Genomic DNA, 26456 nt, shown 5'->3' with positions numbered 1-26456 from the left:
ATGTCTGCCAGGGGCAAAGGTTGATGACGTTGTAGAGCGGATATCATCTTTTAAGGGCACAAAGGGTGATATAGTTGTACACGTTGGCACTAATGATATTAAGAGTAGGAGACCGGCGGAATTACTTAGCAAGTACAGGTCACTGTTGAAAAAAAGCCGTGAATTAGGGTTGAACTTGAAAGTGTCTGCAATTCTGCCCAGACACGATAGGAGGGAGTATATGATGAGAGCCTTGTCGATCAATTCGGCCCTGGAGGGATTGTGCAAGGCTCAAGGGGTAGAATTTTTTTCAGCCTGGACTGTACTTGTTAACAGGAGAGATTGCTTCTACAGGGATGGGATACACTTAAATAGAAAGGGTGCAAGAATTTTTGCTGATGCTGTCGAGGCAGTGTTAGGTGGGTCGGAAAACTGCTAGTTGGGGGGGATACAAGGACTAATAGATTAACAGTAGCCACTGGCAGAGGTGGAAGTGATTCTTGCACTGCTTCTATTCACATGAGCAGAAGTCTGAAAAACAAGATGCAGGATATTTCAGAGACTGCTGGTAGTCATTGCGTTACAAGTAAACACATGGGTTGTGTTAGGGTAGCTAAGAATAGAAACAGGTGCATGTATACCTGCGTGTACACCAATGCTAGGAGTTTGGTAAATAAATTTGATGAATTTGAGGTATTGCTCAAAACATCAAAGGCAGATATTGTTGGGATATCAGAGACGTGGTGTCACACAGATATAAGTAATGCGGAACTGGAATTTGGGGAATACAATGTATATAGAAAGGATAGACAGGACAGGAGGGGAGGAGGGGTTATGCTATTAATTAAGAAACACATAAAGTCAAAGGAAGTGAAGCCAGTTGACATCGATGGACAGGGCAGTGTCGAGTCAGTTTGGTGTGACATAAGCATAGGGAAATCAAAATTGAGAGTAGGAGTGTGCTATAGGCCTAATGACTCTGATGAGTATAATAATATATTGTACAGGGAAATAGAGTGGGCCAGTAAATCAGAGAGTCTTATAATGGGGGATTTTAATTTCCCAGATATTGACTGGAATTTGTGGGTTGGTCACTCGCACACTAGCAAGGCTTTTGTGGATTTATTGGATGATTGTTTTCTACATCAGCATGTTCGTGAGGCAACAAGAGGGAGCAATACTCTTGATCTGCTTATCAGTAGTGATTCTTCATGCATTAAGAACCTGCAGATAAATGAACCACTAGGTGGCAGTGATCACAGTGTGTTGAAGTGGGATTTACTCAAGGAGGTAACTACCATCAGAGGTAAAGGGAAGGGTTTTTGTTTTCGTAAAGGCGACTATGATGGTCTGAGACAGTATTTAAATTCTATACAGTGGGACGAACTGATGATGTTACCAACAGCAAACTCAAAATGGGAAGCATTCAAGGAACTAATATTGGTGGCTACCAGGCTTTACATACCAACTAAGAAATATTGTTCAAGGTTTAGGCCTAAATGGTTGTCAGATGGACTAATGAGACATGTGGCAGAGAAGAAAAATGCATGGGATACATACAAATTAATGGGTGACATGGAAGCCTATGATAGATATAAGTTGGTCTGTAACCAAGTCACAAAGGAGATTAGGCAGGCAAAGGCAGACTACGAAAAATCCTTGGCAAAGGATGCAAAGAAAAACAGAAAGGAGTTCTTTACATACTTGAACTCGAGAAGGAAAGGGATGAATCAGATTGGTCCACTGGATATTGATGGTTCAACAGTTGAGGATCCTGCTCAGGTGGCTAACAATCTAAACGAGTATTTTGCATCTACATTCACGCATGAGGAGTTATTCAGGAAGGAGAATGATGTAGGTAAAGTAAACATTGGCAGTGAGCTGGATGATTTTGTAATAACTGAGAGGAAAGTGAAGGAGAGATTGTTGAGGATAAACATAAAAAAGGCACCTGGGGTGGATGGGATCTATCCAGTTATATTAAAGGAGGCAGCAAAGGAAGTATGCAAACCCCTAGCCATAATTATGAGAGCTTCTTTGGACTCAGGGGAGGTACCCATAGACTGGAGATGTGCAAATGTAACCCCAATTCACAAAGGAGGATCAAAGGCTGACACAAGTAATTATAGACCTGTTAGTTTAACTTCTGTTCCAGGTAAATTAATGGAGGCACTGGTTAAAGAAGCACTGCAGGATCATCTAGACAAGAATTCAGTTATAGCTCAGACGCAGCATGGTTTTGTTAAGGGCAGGTCTTGCCTGACCAATTTGATTGGATACTATGATGTAGTCACAAAAGAACTGGATGCAGGGAATAACTTTGATATTATATATTTGGATCTTAGAAAGGCTTTTGATACTGTTGCACATGGAAGACTGCTGCACAAATTGGAGCAGTGTGGCATTGGAGGCAAATTGCTGCTATGGATAAGGGGTTGGTTGAGTGGCAGAAGACAGAGAGTGGTAATCAATGGACACTGCTCAACGTGGACTAATGTTATTAGTGGAGTTCCTCAAGGTTCAGTGTTGGGTCCATTGTTGTTTTCAGTGTTTATGAATGATATTGATGATGGGATATTAAGTTTAATGTCCAAGTTTGCAGATGATACAAAGGTTGGCAGGGTCTTTAAGGACACTACTGACGCTATGCTGCTGCAACAGGATCTGGAAAGGTTGAACAGATGGGCTGAGAGGTGGCAAATGAAGTTTAACATTGACAAATGTAAAGTACTACATATGGGAAACAGTAACCCCAGAGCAACGTATCAACTCTGCGGAACTACACTGACAGTGGTGGAGAATGAAAAGGACCTGGGGGTAATTGTGCAGGCAGATATGAAGTTCTCTGAGCAGTGCAGACGAGCTGCAAGAGTAGCTCATGGTGTCTTGTCAATGATATACAGGAATTTTTCTAGCAGGGATAAGGAGGTGATTATTCCCTTGTATAAGGCAATGGTTAGGCCACATCTTGAGTACTGTATACAGGTCTGGAGGCCTCATTTCAAGAAGGATGTAGAGCTGCTGGAACGGGTACAGAGAAGGGCAACAAGATTAGTAAATGGAACAAAGGGTTGCTCTTACGAAGAAAGGCTTAAGTTTTGCAAATTACAGAGTCTGGAGACTAGGCACCGGCGAGGTGATCTGATAGAGGTGTATAAGGCTTTGAATGGTTTGAGCATGCTCAATGCCAATGGGATTCTTCATCTTTCTCAGAATAATCATCTCAGAGGGCATAAATTCAAATTGAGGAAGGACGGATGTCGGATAGATGTGCGGAAATTTGCCTTTGGCCAGCGGGTGATTGGTTGGTGGAACCGACTTCCATCACTTGTTGTTGAAGTTGATAGCCTAAACAAATTTAAAGCTCAACTGGACAGGTATTTCGAACGAACGGAGGGGTGAAATGGGAGAGGGTTTTTTTTTTTTTTTTTGGCTGATGCTGAATAAGCTTGCTTTCTTGCATCATATGCCTCTACTAATGCTAATGCTAAAAAAAGACAGAATACTGTTCTATTTCACCATTTAGAACAGTTGTGGTGTGTTTATTACAGGTAATATACCAAATTTGCAGCATCACGTGATCGTTTTGGCGCCATGTTTGAGTATCGATATCTTCTCTTATTTTGTTCGTAAAATTTTTGAAAAGGTGTCTCTTAATAAAGGAGACCTTCTTTTATAAAAAAGAGCTATCGGGGACTTAAATCGGTTCACGATAACATTCTCTGGAAGTTTGCCATTTTTTGGTTAATTTCGCCTAGTTATGGTTACTTTGATGCCATGACGACAACTACGATCACATGCCCTGAGGATAAAAACATTTTTCATAGTGAATGGTATTTTATAAGGGTTTAGTAATTATAGTAATTTTTACAGGAGTTTACTGCTATCATTTGGATGTATTGCAATTTTAACTTCACATTATTTAGCAACATATCACCAGTTTTGAGCCCTTTACTCATTTCCAATCCAAGATGGCGGCCAATATGGTGTTGCTATTGTTACCGTGTGCAGGAGAAAAGAAACATACATTTTAATTACATTTAAGGTATCAAACAGAGCTAATTATAATCTACTGTAGTTAGAATCTGTGACAACGTTTTGTATGAGTTTTTTTTTAGCATTCTAGGGATTCACAATCAGCAGAATCTAGACCATTAAGTAATCTACATGATATACTATAGGCAAGCATAGCGTTGTTATTATATGGCATGTGTATCACATAGGTTTAAATAGTAATACACAACATGATGTTTAGGTAGGTGGCAGACATCAGAGTGCCTGGCACATGGATGACTGGACCCAGGGTATCCCAGCAGAACATCGCCCAAAGCATGACACTGCCAACACCGGCTTGTTTTTGTCCCACGGTGCATCCAGGCGCCATTACTTCCTCAGGTAAACGACGCACACATACCCAGCTGTCCACATGGTGCAACAGGAAACATGATTCACCAGACCAGATGACCTTCTTCCAATCACACAAGGTCCAGTTTTGATGCTCGCGTGCCCGTTGTAGGCGCTGTCACCAGTGAACCATGGTTAGCATCGGCACTCAGAGCAGCCTGCAGCTACACAGCCCCATTTTCAGCAGGGTTCGATATACTGTGTATTGTGACACATTACTCCCGTCACCAGCATTCCATTTACCGGCGAGTTGCACCACAGTCACCCTTCTGTTGCCACATACCATCCGGGAAAGCCTTTGCTCACCTCGAGCATATTATCAATGAGCCGTGATCATCCAATACCTCGCTGGCGGTTCATGGGTTTCCCCTCCTCAGACCACTTTCGGAAGTACTAACCACAGCTGACCATGAGCATCCCACCAGCCGAGCCATTTCGGATATGCTCTGACCCAGTCGTCTGGCCATTACAATTTGGCCTTTGTCAGACTTGCTTAAGTCCACTGCCTTTTTCATCTAAAGAACAAGGGTAACGCTGATTAATGGAGCTCAGTGTCAGGTGTTTTTTATACCGTGTCCTGACCCGCACATGCGCCGTACTTCACCTGCTGTTGCTTCGATTTGCATAACAACTCACTGATCATAATGTTTTGGCTCATCGGCGTATATATATATATATATATATATTGGAGGTCATTTAAGACAATGTGCCTGTTATATATGAACTATATAACAGACTTATATATGTTATATAAATATATAACAGACAATGTGTCTGTCATATATTTAGAAATCTTAAATGGGTGTTGCTATATCTCATCTATGTTTCCATGTCATTGTAGAACAGTTATAATATATGTTGTTAAGAAAAAGATTTGAAAATGGTGGGGAGGGAATCATAATATTCAAATAACTTTAGCAACTTTAAGTATTTCTTTCAAGTTTAACAGTCATTCAGATTTATTAGTTAGACAATCCCAGTATAGTCAGTTGAAGCTAGTTTTTACTGTACAGTGTTTCCTTAAATCTGTTAATAACAGTTTTCTGGTTTGGACATAAAAAACTGAAATTTAATATTGTTATCTGTAAGTTGATAAAACTGAATTCCATGTTATATAAATAGTTGTAGAGGATATTACTGTGTCAAAATATAAAGTAACATTTTTAATTTTGATTTGATTTTTGACAATTTAACTTTGATGTCAGACAGTAAAAATAAAACCACATTAATATTATTATGAAGTTAAATGCCAAAAATGAACTTAAATAGATTATAATTATAGAAATACGAAGAGATTATTATGCAATTTAATAGGGCACATAATCAGTTTTTAATTTTAGATTGCCCAACATGGAAAAGTCCTTACCCTTCATTAAAAGACTTCATAACAGTATGAACCACAGAAAAAAAGTCACCATTATTTTAGGATATACTATAAAATATATAACTGTAGTGCATTTATATCTCTAGATCCATCTGTACTGCTGTAAACTCCTGCTTTAGTAGAGTGTCTGCTAAACAAGACTTTTTTGTTTGCACAGGACCCAATGACATAACTGACTCAATTTTGATGTATTTACCATCAGTTAAAATATTTTCACATTAAAACAAAGAGCCAGGATTTTTCTCACCATCATGTTCTATCTGCCCAGTGAGCAACACACATCAGTAAGAAATCAACTGAACCTCCAGTGAGGACAGTTTAATGTTCTTCAGACTTGGATTACTTTACTCAGAGTTTCCGCTATCACCATATGCGACACAACAAAATTTAAACTCTTCTACTCCTAAAATACTGTATTTTACTACAATAAATACCATAAAATACAGTATTACATTTAATATTTTTTTTATTTCATAGCAGTGAACTTTTTCATAATATTCAAATAACTTTAGCAACTTTAAGTATTTCTTTCACGTTTAACAGTCATTCAGATTTAGTAGTTAGACAATCCCAGTATAGTCAGTTGAAGCTAGTTTTTACTATACAGTGTTTCTTTAAGCTTTTATCATGTCAAAATATCATTTGGGTATCTTTACATCCATCTTTGTAACATGGAAAATCTCTCGCTCAGCTAACCCATATTATCTGTTAAAGTGAGATTTTGCTGCATATCTGTAATTGAAAAATTACCTATTTTAATAAATAAATCTAATTTCTTAATAAATGCAATTATGAGTTTTCACTTTTTTTTTTTTATTATTTATTGTTTTATTGTTCCAAAAATGTTGCTGTGGATTAACCAACTTTCAGTTAGCTGATCTGTCATTGAGTCCTATTTATACTAGTTAAGTAATGCATTTAATTTTAAGAGAAGCTGTGGTTAAAAAAAGATGACATTGATTACTTATAGGTGTTTGTGGTTTTTTTTTTTTTTTTTTTTTTGTGTTCCTTCAGGAGATGTAATTGGTCCTGCATTTCCTACAATGCCTGTTAATGCCTCCAGCCTTTTACAAAAACCATCTTGGTGTGGGGAACAAAATATGTTTAATTTTGCTGCAAATTTATACATGCTTCTATATCTTCGACTCACTGGACAACGAAAAGTGGAAACTGAAAAACTGGCATTTAAATATTTAAATATTGGTAAGCCAATTTTAATAAGAATTTTTCTTATATTTTCAGTAGTAGTGATTTGAAATATAAAAATTCAATAATTTACAGTTACAAAAATTAATCTGAATCATTTCAGTTTTCCTTTATAGTTATCATTAATAGGTTTGTACTCATATGTTCAAACTGTGTAATGAAAGGTTTTACTGGGTTTGGTCAAAAAGTTTTATGAGGGTTACAAAAATGATTTTATTCAATGTTGTATGTTTACATTTTCAATATTTGTATGTTTACATTCCACTGAAGATATTAATATTGACAATATTAACATTGTGCTAAAGATATTAACAATCAAAGATATTAATATTATACTAAATGTTCCAAACATTTTTTGAAGTCTTCTTTTATGAATGCTTTTAGGTGATCCATTGTATTTGATTAGATTAGATTTTTGAATTGACTAATTTTCACTTTCATGTCCTGTTGTAATTTTGCCAAAGGTTGCATAGTGCTAAATTAAGAAAACAAGGTAGGTGGTGAGTGAGGCATTACAGTAATGTTTTTCAGTCAAAAATTGTTTGTCAATTGTGTTGGTCAGATTTCATCATTTTCAGTACACTTCATGTGCATATTCTTAATATGTTGTTAGCCCCACTCACAATCTTTTAGCTGCTGCTCTGTATTCAAGAATTATAAGATCATTCTTGGAACTATTTGATCAACTCTTACATGTGAATAAACTTATAATATAATAATTATATGAATAATTTACTTATAATAATTATATATGGTTTTCTTTTCTCCCTCTTTTTTTGTACAGGATACCAAAGGCAGCTTAGTTATCAGAACGAAGATGGTGGTTTTTCAACTTTTCGATGGAATAGTGAACCTAGTGTCTGGTAATAAGAATTTTATTAAATATTGTCATTAAGCTTTCGGCTATTAGCATTAGCATTAGCATTAGCATTAGTCGATGCATATGATGCAAGAAAGCAAGCTTATGCAGCATCAGCCAAAAAAAAACAAAAAAAAAAAAACATTTCCACTTCACCCCTCCGTTCATTCGAAATACCTGTCCAGCTAAGCCTTAAATTTATTTAGGCTATCAACTTCCACAACAAGGGATGGAAGTCTGTTCCTGTTGCCCTTCTCTGTACTCGTTCCAGCAGCTCTAAATCCTTCTTCAAATGAGGCCTCCAGACCTGTACATTACTCAAGGGGTGGCCTGACTATTGCCTTATACAAGGGAATAATCACCTCCGTATCCCTGCTAGAAAAATTCCTGTATATCATTGACAAGACACCATGAGCTACTCTTGCAGCCCATCTGCACTACTCAGAGAACTTCATATCTGCCTGCACAATTACCCCCAGGTCCTTTTCATTCTCTACCACCACAGAGTTGATACGATGCTCTGGGGTTGCTGTTTCCAATATGTAGTACTTTACATTTGTCAATGTTAAACTTCATTTGCCACCTCTCAACCCATCTACTCAACCTTTCCAGATCCTGTTGCAGCAGCATAGCATCAGTAGTGTCCTTAACAACCCTGCCAACCTTTGTATCGTCTGCAAACTTGGACATTAAGCTTGATATACCATCATCAATATTATTTATTAATACAGAAAACAATAATGGACCCAACACTGAACCCTGAGGGACTTCACTAATAACATTAGTCCATGATGAGCAGTGTCCACTGATTACCACTCTCTGTCATCTCCCCCTCAACCACCCCTTTATCCATACCAGAAATTTGCCTCCAATGCCACACTGCTCCAATCTGTGCAGCAATCTTCCATGTGCAACAGTATCAAGAGCCTTTCTAAGATCCAAATATATAATATCAAAGTTATTCCCTGCATCCAGTTCTTTTGTGACTGCATCATGGTATCCAATCAAATTGGTCAGGCAAGACTTTCCCTTAACAAAACCATGCTGTGTCCAAGCTATAACTGAAGTCTTGTCTAGATGATCCTGCAGTGCTTCTTTAACCAGTGCCTCCATTAATTTTCTTGGAACAGAAGTTAAACTCACAGGTCTATAATTACTTGTGTCAGCCTTTGATCCTCTTTTGTGAATTGGGGTCACATTTGCACATCTCCAGTCTAGGGGTACCTCCCCTGAGTCCAAGGAAGCTCTCATAATTATGACTAAGGGTTTGCTTACTTCCTTTGCTGCCTCCTTTAATATAACTGGATAGATCCCATCCACCCCAGGTGCCTTTTTGTACTAGTTGATCTTCAACAATTTCTGTTTATCTTCAACAATTTCTCCTCGACTTTACTCTCAGTTATTACAAGATTATCTAGCTTACTGCCAGAGTTGAACACACCTCTGGCATTCCCCTCGCTGAATAACTCCTCATGTGTGAATGTCGATGCAAAATATTCATTTAGTTTGTTAGCTACCTGAGCAGCATCATCAACAGTTGAACCATCGATATCAAGTGGACCAATCAGATTCATCCCCTTTCTTCTAGAGTTTACATAAGTAAAGAACTCTTTGCTGTTTTTCTTTGCATCATTTGCCAAAGATTTCTCGTAATCTGCCTTCGCCTGCCTAACCTCCTTTGTAACTTGGTTACAGATCAACTTATATCTATCATAGGCTTCTGTGTCACATGTTTATATGTATCCCATATTGTTAACTATCCTATTGTTAACTATAGATAATTATCAGGAATAACCTTTTGCAGAATATTCTCAGTTTATTCTAATTTTGGAGAAAATTAGTATTAGCAACATAATGCAAGGTAGCAAAGTTTATACAGGACTAGCAAAAAAAAAAAAAAAAACCATTTTCATAGTACTGACTTATCCTTGATGGTATGTTGTTTGAATTTATTCTAAAATTGCATGGTATTAGCATTAGCATTAGCATTAGAGGCATATGATGCAAGAATGCAAGCTTATGCAGCATCAGCCAAAAAAAACCAAAAAAAAAAACCACTCCCATTTCACCCCTCCGTTCGTTCGATATACCTGTCCAGCTGACCCTTAAATTTATTTAGGCTATCAACCTCCACAACAAAGGATGGAAGTCTGTTCCACCAACCAACTACCTGCTGGCTAAAGGCAAATTTCCGCACATCTATCCTACATCTGTCTTTCCTCAATTTGAATTTATGCCCTCTCAGGTGATTATTCTGAGTATTAAAGGCTGCTGAATTTATGAAGATTTACTGTACTGACTACAGAACCTCACAAATCCAGCATCCTTGGGGACATTGTGCATTTTGTATTTCTAAAATTCTGGGTTTTTTTTAAGGTTATGCATATAGCCTAAGTATTCAAGGGTAATTTGTTATTTTTATTATATAATATATTAACTTTGAGGCCTGGAATCTCCACAGAATGATAGCTCCCCATCATTAAGCCAAAATATTAACCCATACCGTCAGATTGGTTCAGTGGGTAATGTACTTGCCTAAGAAATAGCGGTTGCAGATACATATGCTGTCTCTCATATTGCACTATTTGCACCTCATATTTTTTGATATGAGGTATAAATAGTGTAATATGATTTCAGCAATTCAATTGCCTTAACTGTACTGTATCATAAACTAGTATTGAATATTATGTTAAATGAATGATTTTATATATTGCAAATACATATTTTTTTACATGACTCCAAATGCAGCAGGTATTAGAATCTATAGTACTCAATACTTTGCATGGTTTGAAGGCTGAGAGGACAGAAAATACTAGTCAACATTAGACTTGAATTTTTATAGATTGTAATTTTTAGGGAATACATGCAAGGGAAGGTTGCTGCAAAAAGCAGAAGTATAAAGGAAAAAATGACGAAATGGAATAGTTGCTTCTGAGTTTGGAGTTGGACAGTAAAAGATGCTGATTGGTTGCAGCATTTGTTTCAATTTATTTATTTATTTTATTTTTTTTTATGAAAAAACAAACACAAGAGGTACTGGAAGCTATAGTACTTAGTACCATGCTTGGGTTGGAGGTTGAGAAGGCAAAAGAAGATATTTGTTGACATTAGACTTGAACTTCTGTAGACCGTAATTTTCAGGAAATATGTATGAAGGAAGGTTGTTCCAGAAAATGGCAGTTGAATGAATAAACGAGGAAGATGAAAAGTTGGTTCTGTGAGTTTGAAGTTTTTTTTTTTTTTTTTCTCTCTTGTTAGTTGTTGGGCATAAGCTTCTATGGCCATAATGCACCTCCCAAAGTTTTTGCATTTTACTGTGATCCAAGCCCGAGGCGGGAATCGAACCCGCGACCTTTGGGTTGCCAGGCATGCACTTTACCTACCTGGCTAGCCCGGTCGGCGAGTTTGAAGTTTAACAATATATGGATGTTAACTGGATGCGGCATGTGTTCGGGCTGTTTTGAAAGAGAGAGAGAGAGAGAGAGTGGGAATTATAGAAGCCAATTCAGAAGAAACAGTGCCCATGGAAGTATCTGTAGAAAAGGCATGCAGCAAAAACAGTACGTCTATGAGACAGAGAGTGGATACTCTGTTAGAGTTGAGTCATTAATTAACCTAACCTAACTACCCTCTTCTGAATGGAATCTAGAAGACTGAGAGAGGTTTTGGGGGCACTGCCCCAGATGTGGGATCAATATTCCATGATTGGGTGGATTTGCGATTTGTACAGAGTGAACAGCTGTTTGGAAGAAAAGTAACGCCGACAGCGAAAGAGAAAACCAAGTTTTTTTCATTGCAGAGGAAGCAATATTTGTAATGTGCTTGTCCCAGGAGAGATTAGAAGTCAGGGTAATCCCCAAAAGAGATATATCATCTTGCCTAGAAATCAGAGTGTCACCAAAGATAAGCATAGGAACAGAAGAATCCTTTTTGCAAGATATAAGACAGAACTAAGTTTTTAGAAGGATTGAAATCAACTAAGTTATCCTTGCTCCACTGGAGAATTACCTGGAGATTGGAATTTAAGGAATTGGTAGTGGATATTCGAGAAGTTGAAGCTGATTGAGAAGGGCAAGGTTTCTCAAAATGGAAAGTGGATGCAATATGCTATCATCAGGAAAACTATGGATAGGATTGCCATTCAATGGAAGAAGATCATTAATATACAAGAGCAAAAGAGTGAGGGAAAGAACTGAACCTTGGGGGGACACCAGCATTGATGAAGAAGCTAGAAGACAGAGAGCCATCTACCATCACCCTCAGTGAGTGGTCAGAGAGAAAACTGGATAACCAATTACAAAAAACAGTTTCCAAACCATAAGATGGAAGCTTGTTTAGAAGTCCTTTATGCCACACACACGACGAAAAGCCTTTGAGATGCCAAGAGCAGCTGCTTGTGTTTCACCGAACCTTTCCATTGAATTTGTCCATAAATGGGTAACATAAGCCAGAATATCACCAGTGGATTGCCACTGGTGGAATTCATACTGGCGAACATTGATCAGACGGAAGGTTTCTAGGTAGTTTAAGAGTTGGCAGTTAATTGATTTCTCCATTACTTTAGAAAGAGTAGAAGTAATTGCAGTGGAACGATAATTGGATGGGAGGGATTTGTCACCCTTTTTAGGAACTGGCTGGATGTGAGCAAATTTCCAAGCAGAAAGAAAAACACCTTTGGAATAAGAAAGTGAAAAAAGGCAGCAAAGAACAAGCATAAGTTCAGGAGCACAGGTTTTGAGAACAAGTGGAGAAATACCATGAGGACCTGGAGCTTTCAAGATACGTCAAAATCCTTCTGACATCCTTTTGACAGAAGACCACAGGAGGTATTGAATGGAGCATGTTCGGAATGGTGGGAGGTGTTTTACCAAGATCATTAATACATGAGTTGGAAGAAAAATGGGATGCTAGCATGTCAGATTTATCCTTGGCTGATGTGACAATGTCAAAACCAGATGGTTCTAGAGATGGGAGCAGAAATGGGCAAAATTTGCAGCCAATAGCTTTGGCAGGAGACCAGAATGCTCAGCTACCATTAGGGCAAGAAGCAAGTTTTCTACTCTTAGCCTGTTCAAAATCTATTTTGGACTGATTAATAACTGCATTGCAATTGTTGCGAGCTTTGGTATAGGAAATGAAACCGAAGAATTGGAAACAAGCCAATTACAATATGCAGCATTCTTCTCTTGAACAGCCTTAGCACATTTATTGGAAACCAAGGTTTAGATAAAGGACGAGATTTTAAAGTGGAATGTGGAAAAAAGGATTCCATTGCTACAAGAATAATTTCACTGACACGATCTGAGCAAACATTGACATCAGAAGTTTTGAAACAATAATCTGACCAAGGAAAAGAAGAAAAGATATCTGGCAGGTAATTCCATTTTACATCCTCGTAATGCCAAAACAACATGAGGTTGGGAATAGCCATGAGATAAAGGCTCCATTGGAGAAGAGACAATCACCAAGTTTTGTGATCTGAGGTGCCTAGAGAACCACTCACTTCGACCGTATACTTAGAAGGGTCATTTGTGAGAAAAAGATCAAGGGTGTTGGCTGTATGGTTAGGATTGTCCAGTCTGACAGGTAGATGAACAATCTGTGCGAGGTCAATAGTAATTGCAAAAGCCTCAGCATCTCGACCAGCTGAGTTTGTGTGACTAGAGAACAGAAGCCAGCTGGAGTTGTGAACACTAAAATCACCAAGGAAAATTATCTCGCTGTTAGGAAAGTTGGACTGGAGAAAGTCAAGTTGCAAAGAGAGGAAGTCAAAGAGCTCCAAGTGATTAGTGGAGTTGAGAGAATGGTAGAGACAACAGATGAATTTGACAGAATGAGGTAGAGAGAATTTTAAGCCAGAGAAGATCGAAAAGAGGAGATTCCAAATTACCAGGTCTCTGACAGGGAATATCGGAACGGGCATGTGCACAAGTACTGCCTTTGAGGCGAAAGGAATCATGCAGTGAATAATTTGGGAACTGAGATGAGCAGTGGTTGAATCAACTGATAACTGAGATTCTGTCAGAAAAAGTACATGGGGTTTGGCAGACTGTAAGTGGAAATGAACATCGTTCAGATTAGAACTGAGGCCACGTATATTTGTGATATGAACTAGGAAGTGTTTGGGAGGTTTAGATCTTTTAGCAGATAAGCTTGCTCTATTAGTTTCACGTAGAGCTGTTGGAACGAGTACAGAGAAGGGCAACAAGATTAGTGAATGGAACAAAGGGTTGCTCTTATGAAGAAAGGCTTAAGTTTTGCAAATTACAGTGTCTGGAGACTAGGTGACCTGATTGAGGTGTATAAAGCCTTAAATGGTTTGAGCATGCTCAATGCTGATTTGATTCTTTCTCTTGCTCAGAATAATCGCCTAAGAAGGCATAAATTCAAATTGAGTTGTAGGATAGATGTGCGGAAGGTTGCCTTTAGCCAGCGGGTGGTTGATTGCTGGAACAAACTTCTATCTGTCGTTGTAGAAGTTAATAGATTCAAGGCAGAACTAGACAAACATTTGGAGTGAGTAAATGGGTGAAATGAGAAGGGCGTGTGGGGGTTTTTTTTTTTTTTTGGCTGAACTATATAAGCTTGCTTTCTTGCATCATGTTCCTTTGCTAATGCTAATTCATGGTGTGCAAACGTTAATTCATTTGGCAATGCTTACTGTTAATTGATTAGTAGAATACTTCTGAAGTAACCACTTCTTCAATTTCCTGGAAATATACTGAAAATCCGAACTTTATCTGGTAATTTGTTTTGTATGGAAAACTGTTTTATTTTAATGGGGTAGCACTAACACTAAGAAAATATATAATCTAAGTAAATATATAAAAGTAATTATGTTATTTTATGTTTTAGCAAAAATTTCATATACTTTTAGTTCTGCAAACATCATGCTCCATTCATGTACCTTGTATCAAATTAAAATTAATTTTTTAGATATGCTCATGAATAGAAAATTACAAAAAAATAAAAGTTTTGCAGCTAAAATACATCTGAAAGCAATTATTCCTCCATGAAAATTTCATAGGTAGTTGCTGTAAATTTTCTATAAAAATAAGCCTTTGTCTGGTGTTATAATATTGTGCTTTAAGTATTCTCATTTGTCTCTTCACTGGAAAAAAGATTTTTTGCATTTGGAAAATAAATGGAAAATATTTTTCCATTATATTTACTTGTCATAAGACAAGAACATTATTTTTCAAAATTTATTTAATCATAGATAACTTAAACTTGTACTTAAGTTTCTTACGTATATATTATTTTTTTTCTCTAAAATTCAGGTTAACAGCATTTTGTGCTAGAATCTTCCACAAATCTACCTTTCAAGAATGGGAAAATTTTCTTTATATTGATCCTGGTGTGATTTCCAAGGCAGTTAATTGGCTGTTAGATCAACAGTCTCATGAAGGAGCATTTTTTGAGACATCAGAATATTCTTATGATAGAAAAATGAATCTTACAGTAAGTACAGATTTTATAACATTGTTAGCAGTCTTTTTAATAATAAGATTTTAATAATTGATCCTTCAACCCAAACCTGTGAATGCACACTCACACACCTTACAAAAAAAATTATTTTAATGATACCACAAAATTATAATTGTAAGTTAGGTATTCAGTGTATTTTTCTGTAGAAATATATGTTCATAAGGCAATATGCATGATATGCAGGCTGAAAAAACCATGGAATAAGTCATGGGGTAAATCCTACTCCCTCTGCCTGACTTTGGTTGACTATGGCCTCAATTGAAAAGAACTTTAGAAATTCCTCAAGTCATTGACAGGAAATGAATCCACACCTCCCAAAATGAGTGACAGATGGCGACGTATCATATCAACTAATCTGCCATGGAGGAAGGTCACCTCCAGAGCCGGCGCCTCCGTAGCCAGGTGGGCAGGAGCAGCAGTGCATAGCACACTCTTCTTGATTAGACCGGGGTTCGAGCCTGATCCCACCAAATACGGAGGATGCGGAAAGGTCAGGGAATGACCACCGCATATCCCTGGAGCAATATGGCCTTGGTTGCTAATGCTCCTAAAAACCAAATAACAACAACAACATCAGTTTGCGAGAAGGAAAAATTCTGGTTTATTCATTCAAGCAGTAGCGAGAGGGAAAATTTCTGGTTTACTCATTCAAGCAGTAGTCTCCGCACAAAGAGCATGCATTGATATACGAACTGTGAGCTGGCAGACATGCACCTAGTGTATGGATTCGGAGAGGGCAATGGACGAGCCGCTCAATGAACTTATGGAGAACGCTTCCCAGACAGACATGTACCAGACCACCGTTTGTTTGCACGTGTGCATCAAAAATCGCACGTGTGCGATTATGGGTCATTTAGAGGTAACAGGAGTAGTGCGGGCAGACCACGTTCGACACGAATTCCCGCCATGGAAGAAATCATGTTGAATGCCGTCCAGAATAATCCTACTACCAGCACACGTGCCGTTGCCTCTGCCTTAGGAGTGTCTCGTTGCAGTGTACAGCGTGTCTGGCACGACGATTCCTTACGCCCCTTTCATCTCCAAAGGGTTCAGTTACTGCTCCCCCAAGATCATCCTGCACGTGTGGCTTTTGCGCTGTGGTTTCTCCAAGAAAGTGTTCAAGACTTGAATTTTCCAGCCTATGTTTTGTTAACGGATGAGGCTTATTTCACTTGGGAAAGCTTATTCAATCAGCACAATGCTCATGTGTGGGCTCACGACAACCCACACGGTGTGCGCCCCCACGCGGCACAACATCGCTTCACAATAAATGTGTAGGCAGGTATGGTCGGTGACTGCTTAGTCGACCCATACCTGTTACCATCCCACATGAACTCCGCTAAATATCGGATCTTTCTTGAACAAGTTCTACCAGGGTTACATGACGGCTCACCTGATTTATTGAGCCTTGATTTCTTTCTGTGGGGGGGGCCCTCAAATCTATCATGTATGAATCGCCTGTGGAGACGGAAATGGATCTCGTGGCGAGATTCATCTGGGGTGCTGCTACTGTCAAAGAAACTCCAGGTGTGTTCAACCGTGTTCACCAATCCATGCTGCGTCGGTGTCATGCATGCATCTCATGATGGAACCTTCGAGCATCTGTTGTAACATCATGAAATGCATCCATCTCGTACTCCATTGTTAATATTATGTCAAATAAATGTTTGCCACTGTCTTGTGTCATTTCTACTTCTTGTGCCTCTGCTACTACTTTCCCATGACGTTTCCGGTTATGGGTTCCTATGCGATTCACATTCCTTTAGATGTTACCTACCTCCCCTAAACGTTTGTATCAATATTTTTGAGACACCCTGTAGATAGTAAAGTAACTAAACTAAACACACTTTTAGCTGATAAATTAGTATAAATATCAAAAGTTGCTTCAAATATAGTGAGATGAAATGCAATTTAAAAAAAAATGACACCTGATTTCATATGTTTTTATAAGCAGCAGTTAGTTTATTGATGCTGTTAGTTAATTTGAGAAACCCTATAGAACAACAATGCATGAATACAAGGGTCATGTGTAGAAAAACATATAGGCATATGGCCACTCCTGATGTATTTTAATTATTAGCCTTATGATAAATCCCAATGAAACACAAATATCATTATTCATTTTTATTGTGTGTTGGGGAGATGCTGATAAATGAGTGACTGAAAATTGTGAGTTAAGAGAGAGCGGGCGATGACAATTTCATTAAAATCAGTGTTTTCCTTTTTGTTCCAGTCAAAACGTCCATTTGACAATGTGAAATATAGAAACATTTCTCTGACTGCCCATGTGCTCATCACCCTTACCGAAGTTAAAGACTTGAGAGGGGTAAGATATTTTGTTTATGTGTTAGATAGTATGAACCAGAGCTGTATGTTCTACGTTGATATCAATATTTGTAAAATAATAAGAGAAGTTTACCTCAATATAGTACATAGAACACTTCCATATGATACTCTCCAGAAATTAAAACGAAAAAATCGAAAAACTTACATTAGAGTAAAAAATAATTTAAAAAATAATTAAAACTCAATTTAACACAATAAAACTCAAATTGAATTTTATTGTGTTAAAACTCAATATGATGGAGTGTATCATATGGAAGTGTTCTACGTACTACTATATTGAGGTAAACTTCTCTTAATATTTTACAAATTTTGTTTATGTGTATACTGTATATGAGATATTTAAATTATTTGAAACTTCTGTATTTTCAGAAGTAATCACGTGGACAACTGATTTCTAGGCAATGTATAACTGTAGACAATTGCCTCCTCTTCCTTTTTTTCAACTTTAGAATTTGAGGAAATAAAAATATAATATACCTACTTTTTTGTAATGTTAGTTAACAATTTAAATTATATTTATTAAAAACTGAATTCTTTTATAGACATAAATTTTAATAATCAAGGCATTTCTATAAACTTTTCAAGTTTATCACATTTGACCACTCTGGTGACATCCCCATATAGTGTGTGTGTGTGTGTGTAGTAGTAGTAGTAGTAGTGGCATGTGATGCAAGAAAGCAAGTGTATGAGCTTATGCAGCATCAGCCAAAAAAAAAAAAAAAAATCACACCATTCCCTCCAAATGCCTGCCCAGTTCCTCCTTAAATTTATTTAACCTATCAACTTCCACAACGACAGATGGAAGTTTGTTCCAGGAATTAACCACTCGCTGGCTAAAGGCAAATTTCCGCACATCTATTCTACATCTGTCTTTTCTTAATTTGAATTTATGCCCCCTTAGGTTCGTAATCTGAATAAGTGGAAGGATCCCATCAGAATTCAGCGTGCTCAACCCATTCAAGGCCTTATACACCTCAATCATATCACCACGCAGGTACCTAGTCTCCAGCCACTGCAATTTGCAGAACTTAAGCCTCTCTTGGTAAGAGGATCCCTTCATTCCCCTCACCAATCTTGTTGCCCTTCTCTGTACAAGCTCAAGCAAATTGACATCCTTCCTAAAATGAGGCCTCCAGACCTGTATGCAGTACTCAAGGCATGGCCTGACCATTCCCTTATACAGAAAGACAATCACCCCCTTGTCCCTGCTAGCAAAATTCCTATATATCATTGACAAAACCCCATGACCTGCCATGGCAGCCTGTCTGCATTGCTCAGAAAACTTCATATCTGACTGCACAATTACTCTCAGGTCTTTTTCATTTTCTACCACCTTAAGTGTAGTACCACACAGTTGGTACTTTTTTCTCAGGTTACTTCTACCCATACGCAGTACTTTGAATTTGTCACGGTTAAACTTCAGTTGCCACTTCTTAGCCCATCTGCCCAAATTATCTAGATCCTGTTGCAGTAGCACACTGCCATTACTGTCATTAACAACCCTGCCAACCTTTGTATCATCTGCAAACTTTGACACTAAGCCTGATATACCTTCATCAATATCATTGATAAATATACAAAACAACAGTGGACCCAACACCGAACCCTGTGGGACTCCACTAATAACATTAGTCCACAAAGAGCAGCACCCATTGATTACCACCCTCTGTCTTCTCCCACTTAACCATCCTTTTATCCATTGTAGCAACTTACCCTTAATACCATTCTGCTCCAATTTGTACAATAGTCTTCCATGCGCAACAGTGTCAAAAGCTTTCCTGAAATCCAAATATATGATATAAAAATTATTTTTTGCATCCAGTTCCTTTGTAACCACATCATAATAACCAATCAAATTTGTCAGACAAGACTTTCCCTTAACAAACCATGCTGTATCTGAATTATTGCTGCAGTCTTGTCTAGATGATCCTGCAATGCATCTTTAACCAGTGACTCCATTATTTTACCTGGAACAGAAGTTAAACTAACTGGTCTGTAATTACTCGTGCACCCTTCGATCCCTCCCCCTTTGTGAATTGGGGATACATTTGCACATCTTCAGTCCGTGGGAACCTCCCCTGAGTCCAAGGATGCTCTCATAATTATGGCTAAGTGTTTGCTTAGTTGCTTTGCCACCTCCTTTAATATAACTGGATAGATCCCATCGACCCCAGGTGCTTTTCTTATGTTTAACTTCAACAATTTCTCCTCCACTTTGCTCTCAGTTATTACAAAATCATTAATGTATCCTGCTACAATTTGATAACCTTCTGCCATTTTCAAATCTTAATAATTAGCATTAGCATTAGCATTAGTAGAGGCATTTGATGCAAGAAAGCAAGCTTATGCAGCATCAGCCAAAAAAAAAAAAAAAAACCCACTTCCACTTCACACCTCTGTTCGTTCAAAATACCTGTCCAGCTGAGCCTTAAACTTATTTAGGCTATCAACCTCCACTACAAGGGATGGAAGTCTGTTCCACCAACCAACCACCCGCTGGCTAAAGGCAAATTTCCGCACGTCTATCCTACATCTGTCCTTCCTCAATTTGAATTTATGCCCTCTCAGGTGATTATTCTGAGCTAGAGGAAGAATCCCATCAGCATTGAGCATGCTCAAACCATTCAAGGCTTTATACACCTCTATCAGATCACCTCGCTGGTGCCTAGTCTCCAGACACTGTAATTTGCAAAACTTAAGCCTTTCTTCGTAAGAGCACCCCTTTGTTCCATTCACTAATCTTGTTGCCCTTCTCTGTACTCGTTCCAGCAGCTCTACATCCTTCTTGAAATGAGGCCTCCAGACCTGTATACAGTACTCTAGGTGTGGCCTGACCATTGCCTTATACAAGGGAATAATCACCTCCTTATCCCTGCTGGAAAAATTCCTGTATATCATTGACAATACTCCATGAGCTACCCTTGCAGCCCGTCTGCACTGCTCAGAGAACTTCATATCTGCCTGCACAACCACCCCCAAGTCCCTTTCATTCTCTACCACTGTCAGTGTAGTACCACAGAGTTGATACGTTGCTCTGGGGTTGCTGTTTCCCATGTGTAGTACTTTACATTTGTCAATGTTAAACTTCATTTGCCACCTCTCAGCCCATCTGCTCAACCTTTCCAGATCCTGTTGCAGCAGCATAGTGTCAGTAGTGTCCTTGACAACCCTGCCAACCTTTGTATCGTCTGCAAACTTGGACATTAAGCTTGATATACCATCATCAATATCATTTATAAATATAGAAAACAATAATGGACCCAACACTGAGCCCTGAGGGACTCCACTAATAACATTAATCCACGATGAGCAGTGTCCATTGATTACCACTCTCTGTCTTCTCCCCCTGAACCACCCCTTTATCCATAGCAGCAATTTGCCTCCAATGCCACACTGCTCCAATTTGTGTAGCAGTCTTCCATGTGCAACAGTATCAAAAGCCTTTCTAAGATCCAAGTATATAATATCAAAGCTATTCCCTGCATCCAGTTCTTTTGTGACTGCATCATAATATCCAATCAAATTGGTCAGGCAAGACTTCCCCTTAACAAAACCATGCTGTGTCCGAGCTATAACTGAAGTCTTGTCTAAATGATCCTGCAGTGCTTCTTTAACCAGTGTGAATAATTCCTCATGTGTGAATGTAGATGCAAAATACTCATTCAGTTTGTTTGCTATCTGAGCAGGATCATCAACAGTCGAACCATCGATGTCAAGTGGACCAATCAGATTCATCCCCTTCCTTTTAGAGTTTATATAAGTAAAGAAATCCTTGCTGTTCTTCTTAGCATCTTTTGCCAAGGATCTCTCGTAATCTGCCTAACCTTCTTTGTGACCTGATTACAGACTAGCTTATATCTGCCATAGGCTTCTGAGTTGCTTGATTGTGTGTGTGTGTGTGTGTGTGTGTGTGTGTGTGTGTGTGTGTGTGTGTGTGTGTGTGTGTGTGTGTGTGTGTGTGTGTGTGTGTGTGTGTGTGTGTGTGTGTCATAATTGAAGACAGCATAGAAAAATAACAGTGTATTTCATTCAGGTTTGTAGATCCTTTCTACAATTTTTGTGGTAATATTTATGATACTATCCTTCGTAATATTAATTTAAAATTCCTTATTTTATTCTGTACTCTCATAGTTGCTGTCATATTTTGTATTATTTTATCATTGATATATTTTAATTTATAATATTTGTTGCATTTCATATTTAAATATTGTAGCCTTGATAAGCAGTATGGTATTTAATTACAGGTAATAATAATTTAAAATTTAAGCTGCATGTTATAAAACTAAAGATTGCATTTATATTTGCTGCTATAATGTTCATCTTTTCTCCATGAATAATTAAGATAGTGGAAGTTATCCATTACTAATCAGGGTTAAGATTTTTGACTTTCATTGAAGGTATAAACTGCTTAAGGAATATTGGAACAAATAGCAGCTTACTTTTAACATTGTAACTTGCCAAGTGAAGAAAGTGGAATATGGTCTTAGTTCTCTTACAGTTGTGTTGAATTCTCATTTCACAGCAAGTTGCAACTGATATTGCTGTGACTTTCTAGTTAATAATTTTTTTTTTTTTTTTAAAAACTCTTTATATTTATCCTTTTGACTCCTCTTAGATATCCTTTTAAAACTTTCAATTTCTCTATAAACCCATTTTTGTTTAATGCAGTAATAATTTCTGTACATTTAAAACTAAATGACTGTGTACAACTATTATAGCTTTAATCAGGCTAAGACACATTTAGGGCTAAAGCCTCAAGCAAATTTAGACTGTATATATTTAGTGCAATAGCATCATTAATACACAGCCATTAATACAAGCTGCGAGCAAATTTAGACTGTATATATTTAGTGCAATAGCATCATTAACAGCCATTTCTGAATAAACAGAATATTTATAAGGCGGCATCACCTTATAATTAATGATGCTATTGCACTAAATATATACATAGCTTTAATCAGGTTAAATAAAAAAAATTTATTATGTTATTATAAATTTTTTTATTAAATGTTATTATAAATCAGTTTAATTAAATTTGTTTTTTCTTGTTTCCTTTACTTTACTATATTATTTTTTACTTATTTTATGTTCTTCTTCTTTTTTTTTATTAGAAAAAAATCATTCCTTTTGGAAGAAGCACTTATGAGATTTTTCTAATTTTTTTCATAAAAAAATGTAATATTATAGGATTGATTGAAATAATATGATCAAATTTAGTTTTAAGAATTTTAACTGTATCTATTTTTTTTTTGTAATAATAGGAAATTGGATCACGCATTTCTACAGCTAAAAGACAAGCTCAGCTGTATTTAGAAAGAATGTTGCACATTATTAGGGATTTTGATGATCCTTATGAATTGGCTATAGTTGCTTATGCTTTAACAGTTTCAAATAGTGTTGATGGGGATGAAGCTTTCAATTTGCTTGATCTTAGGATGAAGGAAACAAGTAAGATTTATTCAGTTATTTTTATATGGATGTATCATGATAATTTCAAATTTGAGGAGAAAATTATGTTCATGCCTATAAATTAAGTCAGTAGGAACAATGTGTAAAGATAGTATTTTTGCTATTAATGTTATTCACATGATATTTTATTATCAGTGTCTAATAATTGAGTGCCAGCAAAAAAAAAAAAAAAAATAATGAGAAATAGCCATGTATAAGCATTCTAACCTTTTAGATGGAAATCTGCCCCACGTTCCAAAACTTGACCTAACTGCTGCAAGGTTAATATTTGCCTTGTGGAGTGAATATAAAAATGCTTCAGATGAGTAGCAGTCTATTTAAGTAAGAAAGATCTGAAATAACACACTTTTCCATGTGAAGTATTATAATTAGTTTATTAGTCTGCAAAGGACAGTTTTTGCAGTTAGACCCCAAACAATCCCAGCAGCTAAATAAACTGCTACATTTTGGATTTCAATATCAGAATCCATCTTCATGCCAAGTTTTTGAATTTTATAAAATATGTACAAAGAGAAGTTAACAAAGATTGTAGTTAAATTCAAATTCTGTAGTTAATAGAGTTTAAAATTATATTCTGAATTTTCTTTAACAATAAAACGTATCTACTCTACTCTACTCTACTAGATAGATACGTTTTATGGAATTTTAACTGTATCTATTTTTATTTTTGTACAGAGGTTTATGCAAAATAATATAATCATTGCAATGCCATATATTTCTTTAACTGGACTTTTAAAAATGCAGTGTATAAGATTACAAGGTTTAATAAAAAAAACTGGTGTTTAAAACATGGACTTGCTTAAATGGCTTTATGAAAATAAGATTAATGTCCTTCTAATAAGGAATTACAAACCATGGAGTGAAAAAAAAAAATCAAATCAGTGTGTTTACTTGAGTACTGCACAACCTGAATACTGCATACAGGTCTAGAAGCCTCATTTTAGGAAGGGTGTGAGTCTGTTGAAATAGGCGAGATTAGTGAGAAGAACAAAAGGGTATTCTTACCAAGAAATTAGTTTAATTTTAAACTATCTTAAAAAGCTCCTCTATTAACTGTAGAATTGAATTTCTGTTTTGTATTTGTTAACCTTTGTTAACTTTGCATGATATATAATTTTATAGAACTAAAAAACCTAGGGGCCTGAAGACGGATTTCGATATTGAAATCCGAAACTTAGAAGAAAGTTAATGTCCTTCTCAATTTTAATTAAGCTACCTGCTTGGTTATATTTATAAAATTAATATATTATCTTTCCTTTTTTGAGTCATCCACCCCTTTCTTGATCTTTTAATCATTAAAACCTATAGTAAAGTCTTGAAACACATTATTTTGTATTATTGAAGTGTAACTTGTTAACTATGCAATTTATATTCATATTTTTTCTTTATTAGGTGGTTTAAGGTACTGGGCTAGAGAAAAGGTCCCTCCTCCATCTACAAACATAGAAAACAACAGACCTTACCTTTTTCCTCGACTTCCTCACAAATATGATGCATCGAATATTGAAACAACAGCATATGGTTTGCTTGTTCATGTAGCAAGACAGGCAGTAATTCAAAGAGAAATAGTGGAATGGTTGAATGTTCATAGACTTACAGATGGCGGTTGGGCATCTACACAGGTACAAAGGAGCTTGAAACTGATTTCACTTGATTTAATTTATATTTCAGTGTGATGTATCAAAAAAGTATATTTAGAATCTATTCACAAATTGTTAATGTGATTTTTTCAGCTTTTTGAATACCCACCCCAGAAGACCTTCTGGAGAACATCTCCAGAATGTACCTCCATGATCCTCATTTAGCTGAAAAGAGTTAGTAATAATATTAGTTCAATAAAGAGTTAGCAATAATATTAGTTCAATAAAGAGTTAGCAATAATATTAGTTCAATAAAGAGTTAGCAATAATATTAGTTCAATAAAGAGTTAGCAATAATATTAGTTCAATAAAGAGTTAGCAATAATATTAGTAAGTTGGCATTTACTAATAATACATCCATGTTTTTGTCATGATACCCAGTTATAGAATGTGGCATTGGAGGCAAATTGCTGCTATGGATAAAGGGTTGGTTGAGGGGGAGAAGACAGAGAGTGGTAATCAATGGACACTGCTCATCATGGACCAATGTTATTAGTGGAGTCTCTCAGGGTTCAGTGTTGGGTCCATTATTGTTTTCTGTATTTATAAATAATATTGATGATGGTATATCAAGCTTAATGTCCAAGTTTGCAGACGATACAAATGTTGGCAGGGTAGTTAAGGACACTACTGATGCTATGCTGCTGCAACAGGATCTGGAAAGGTTGAGCAGATGGGCTGAGAGGTGGCAAATGAAGTTTAACATTGACAAATGTAAAGTACTACATATAGGAAACAGCAAACCCAGAGCAACGTATCAACTCTGTGGTACTACACTGACAGTGGTAGAGAATGAAAAGGACCTGGGGGTAATTGTGCAGGCAGATATGAAATTCTCTGAGCAGTGCAGACGGGCTGCAAGAGTAGCTCATGGTGTATTGTCAGTGATATACAGGAATTTTTCTAGCAGGGATAAAGAGGTGCTAATTCCGTTGTATAAGGCAGTGGTCAGGCCACACCTTGAGTACTGTATACAGGTCTGGAGGCCTCATTTCAAGAAGGATGTAGAGCTGCTGGAACGAGTACAGAGAAGGTTAACAAGGTTAGTGAATGCAACAAAGGGTTGCTCTTACGAAGAAAGGATTAAGTTTTGCAAATTACAGTGTCTGGAGACTAGGCACCGGCGAGGTGATCTGATAGAGGTGTATAAAGCGTTGAATAGTGTGAGCATGCTCAATGCTGATTTATTGCACAGAATAATCACCTGAGAGGGCATAAATTCAAATTGAGGAAAGACAGATGTAGGATAGATGTGCAGAAATTTGCCTTTAGCCAGTGGGTAGTTGGTTGGTGGAACAGACTTCCATCCCTTGTTGTGGAGGTTTATAGCCTAAATAAATTCAAGGCTCAGCTGGACAGGTATATCGAATGAACGGAGGGGTGAAGTGGAAGGTTTTTTTTTTTTTTTTGGTTTTTTTTTGGCTGATGCTGCATAAGCTTGCTTTCTTGCATCATATACCTCTACTAATGCTAATTAGTAAGTTGGCATTTACTAATAATACATCCATGTTTTTGTCATGATACCCAGTTATAGAAGGTTATCCTAGAAGAGAAGAGGAATTAAAAAAAAAAAAAAAAAAATTTAAAGCTGTTTGACTGATACGTTAATAACACTAGCCAACACGATTTTTACCTCCAAGAACTTAAATGCTGTTTTTAACCAATTTTTATACGTAGATTT

At 37.0% G+C, this 26456-nt stretch overlaps 1 protein-coding gene across 1 annotated transcript in view; it reads left to right on the top strand.

The window, feature by feature from the left end:
- LOC150082463 (CD109 antigen-like) overlaps positions 1 to 26456 on the top strand; it is a 424736-nt gene that overhangs the window by 347824 nt on the left and 50456 nt on the right. Inside the window, exons 25-30 of the mRNA XM_090377518.1 lie at positions 6782 to 6970; positions 7758 to 7836; positions 15113 to 15293; positions 17554 to 17646; positions 22928 to 23114; positions 24528 to 24757. Of these exons, the coding sequence (XP_090233644.1) occupies positions 6782 to 6970; positions 7758 to 7836; positions 15113 to 15293; positions 17554 to 17646; positions 22928 to 23114; positions 24528 to 24757 (959 nt within the window). The remainder of the gene's footprint in view (positions 1 to 6781; positions 6971 to 7757; positions 7837 to 15112; positions 15294 to 17553; positions 17647 to 22927; positions 23115 to 24527; positions 24758 to 26456) is intronic.

The sequence above is a fragment of the Mastigoproctus giganteus genome, chromosome 7 (genome assembly GCF_048544385.1).
Source record: "Mastigoproctus giganteus isolate SK-2022 chromosome 7, ASM4854438v1, whole genome shotgun sequence".
NCBI lineage: Eukaryota > Metazoa > Arthropoda > Arachnida > Uropygi > Thelyphonidae > Mastigoproctus > Mastigoproctus giganteus.
The sequence above is the reverse complement of the archived record's forward strand: the minus strand, read 5'-3'. Positions and strand labels throughout refer to the sequence as shown.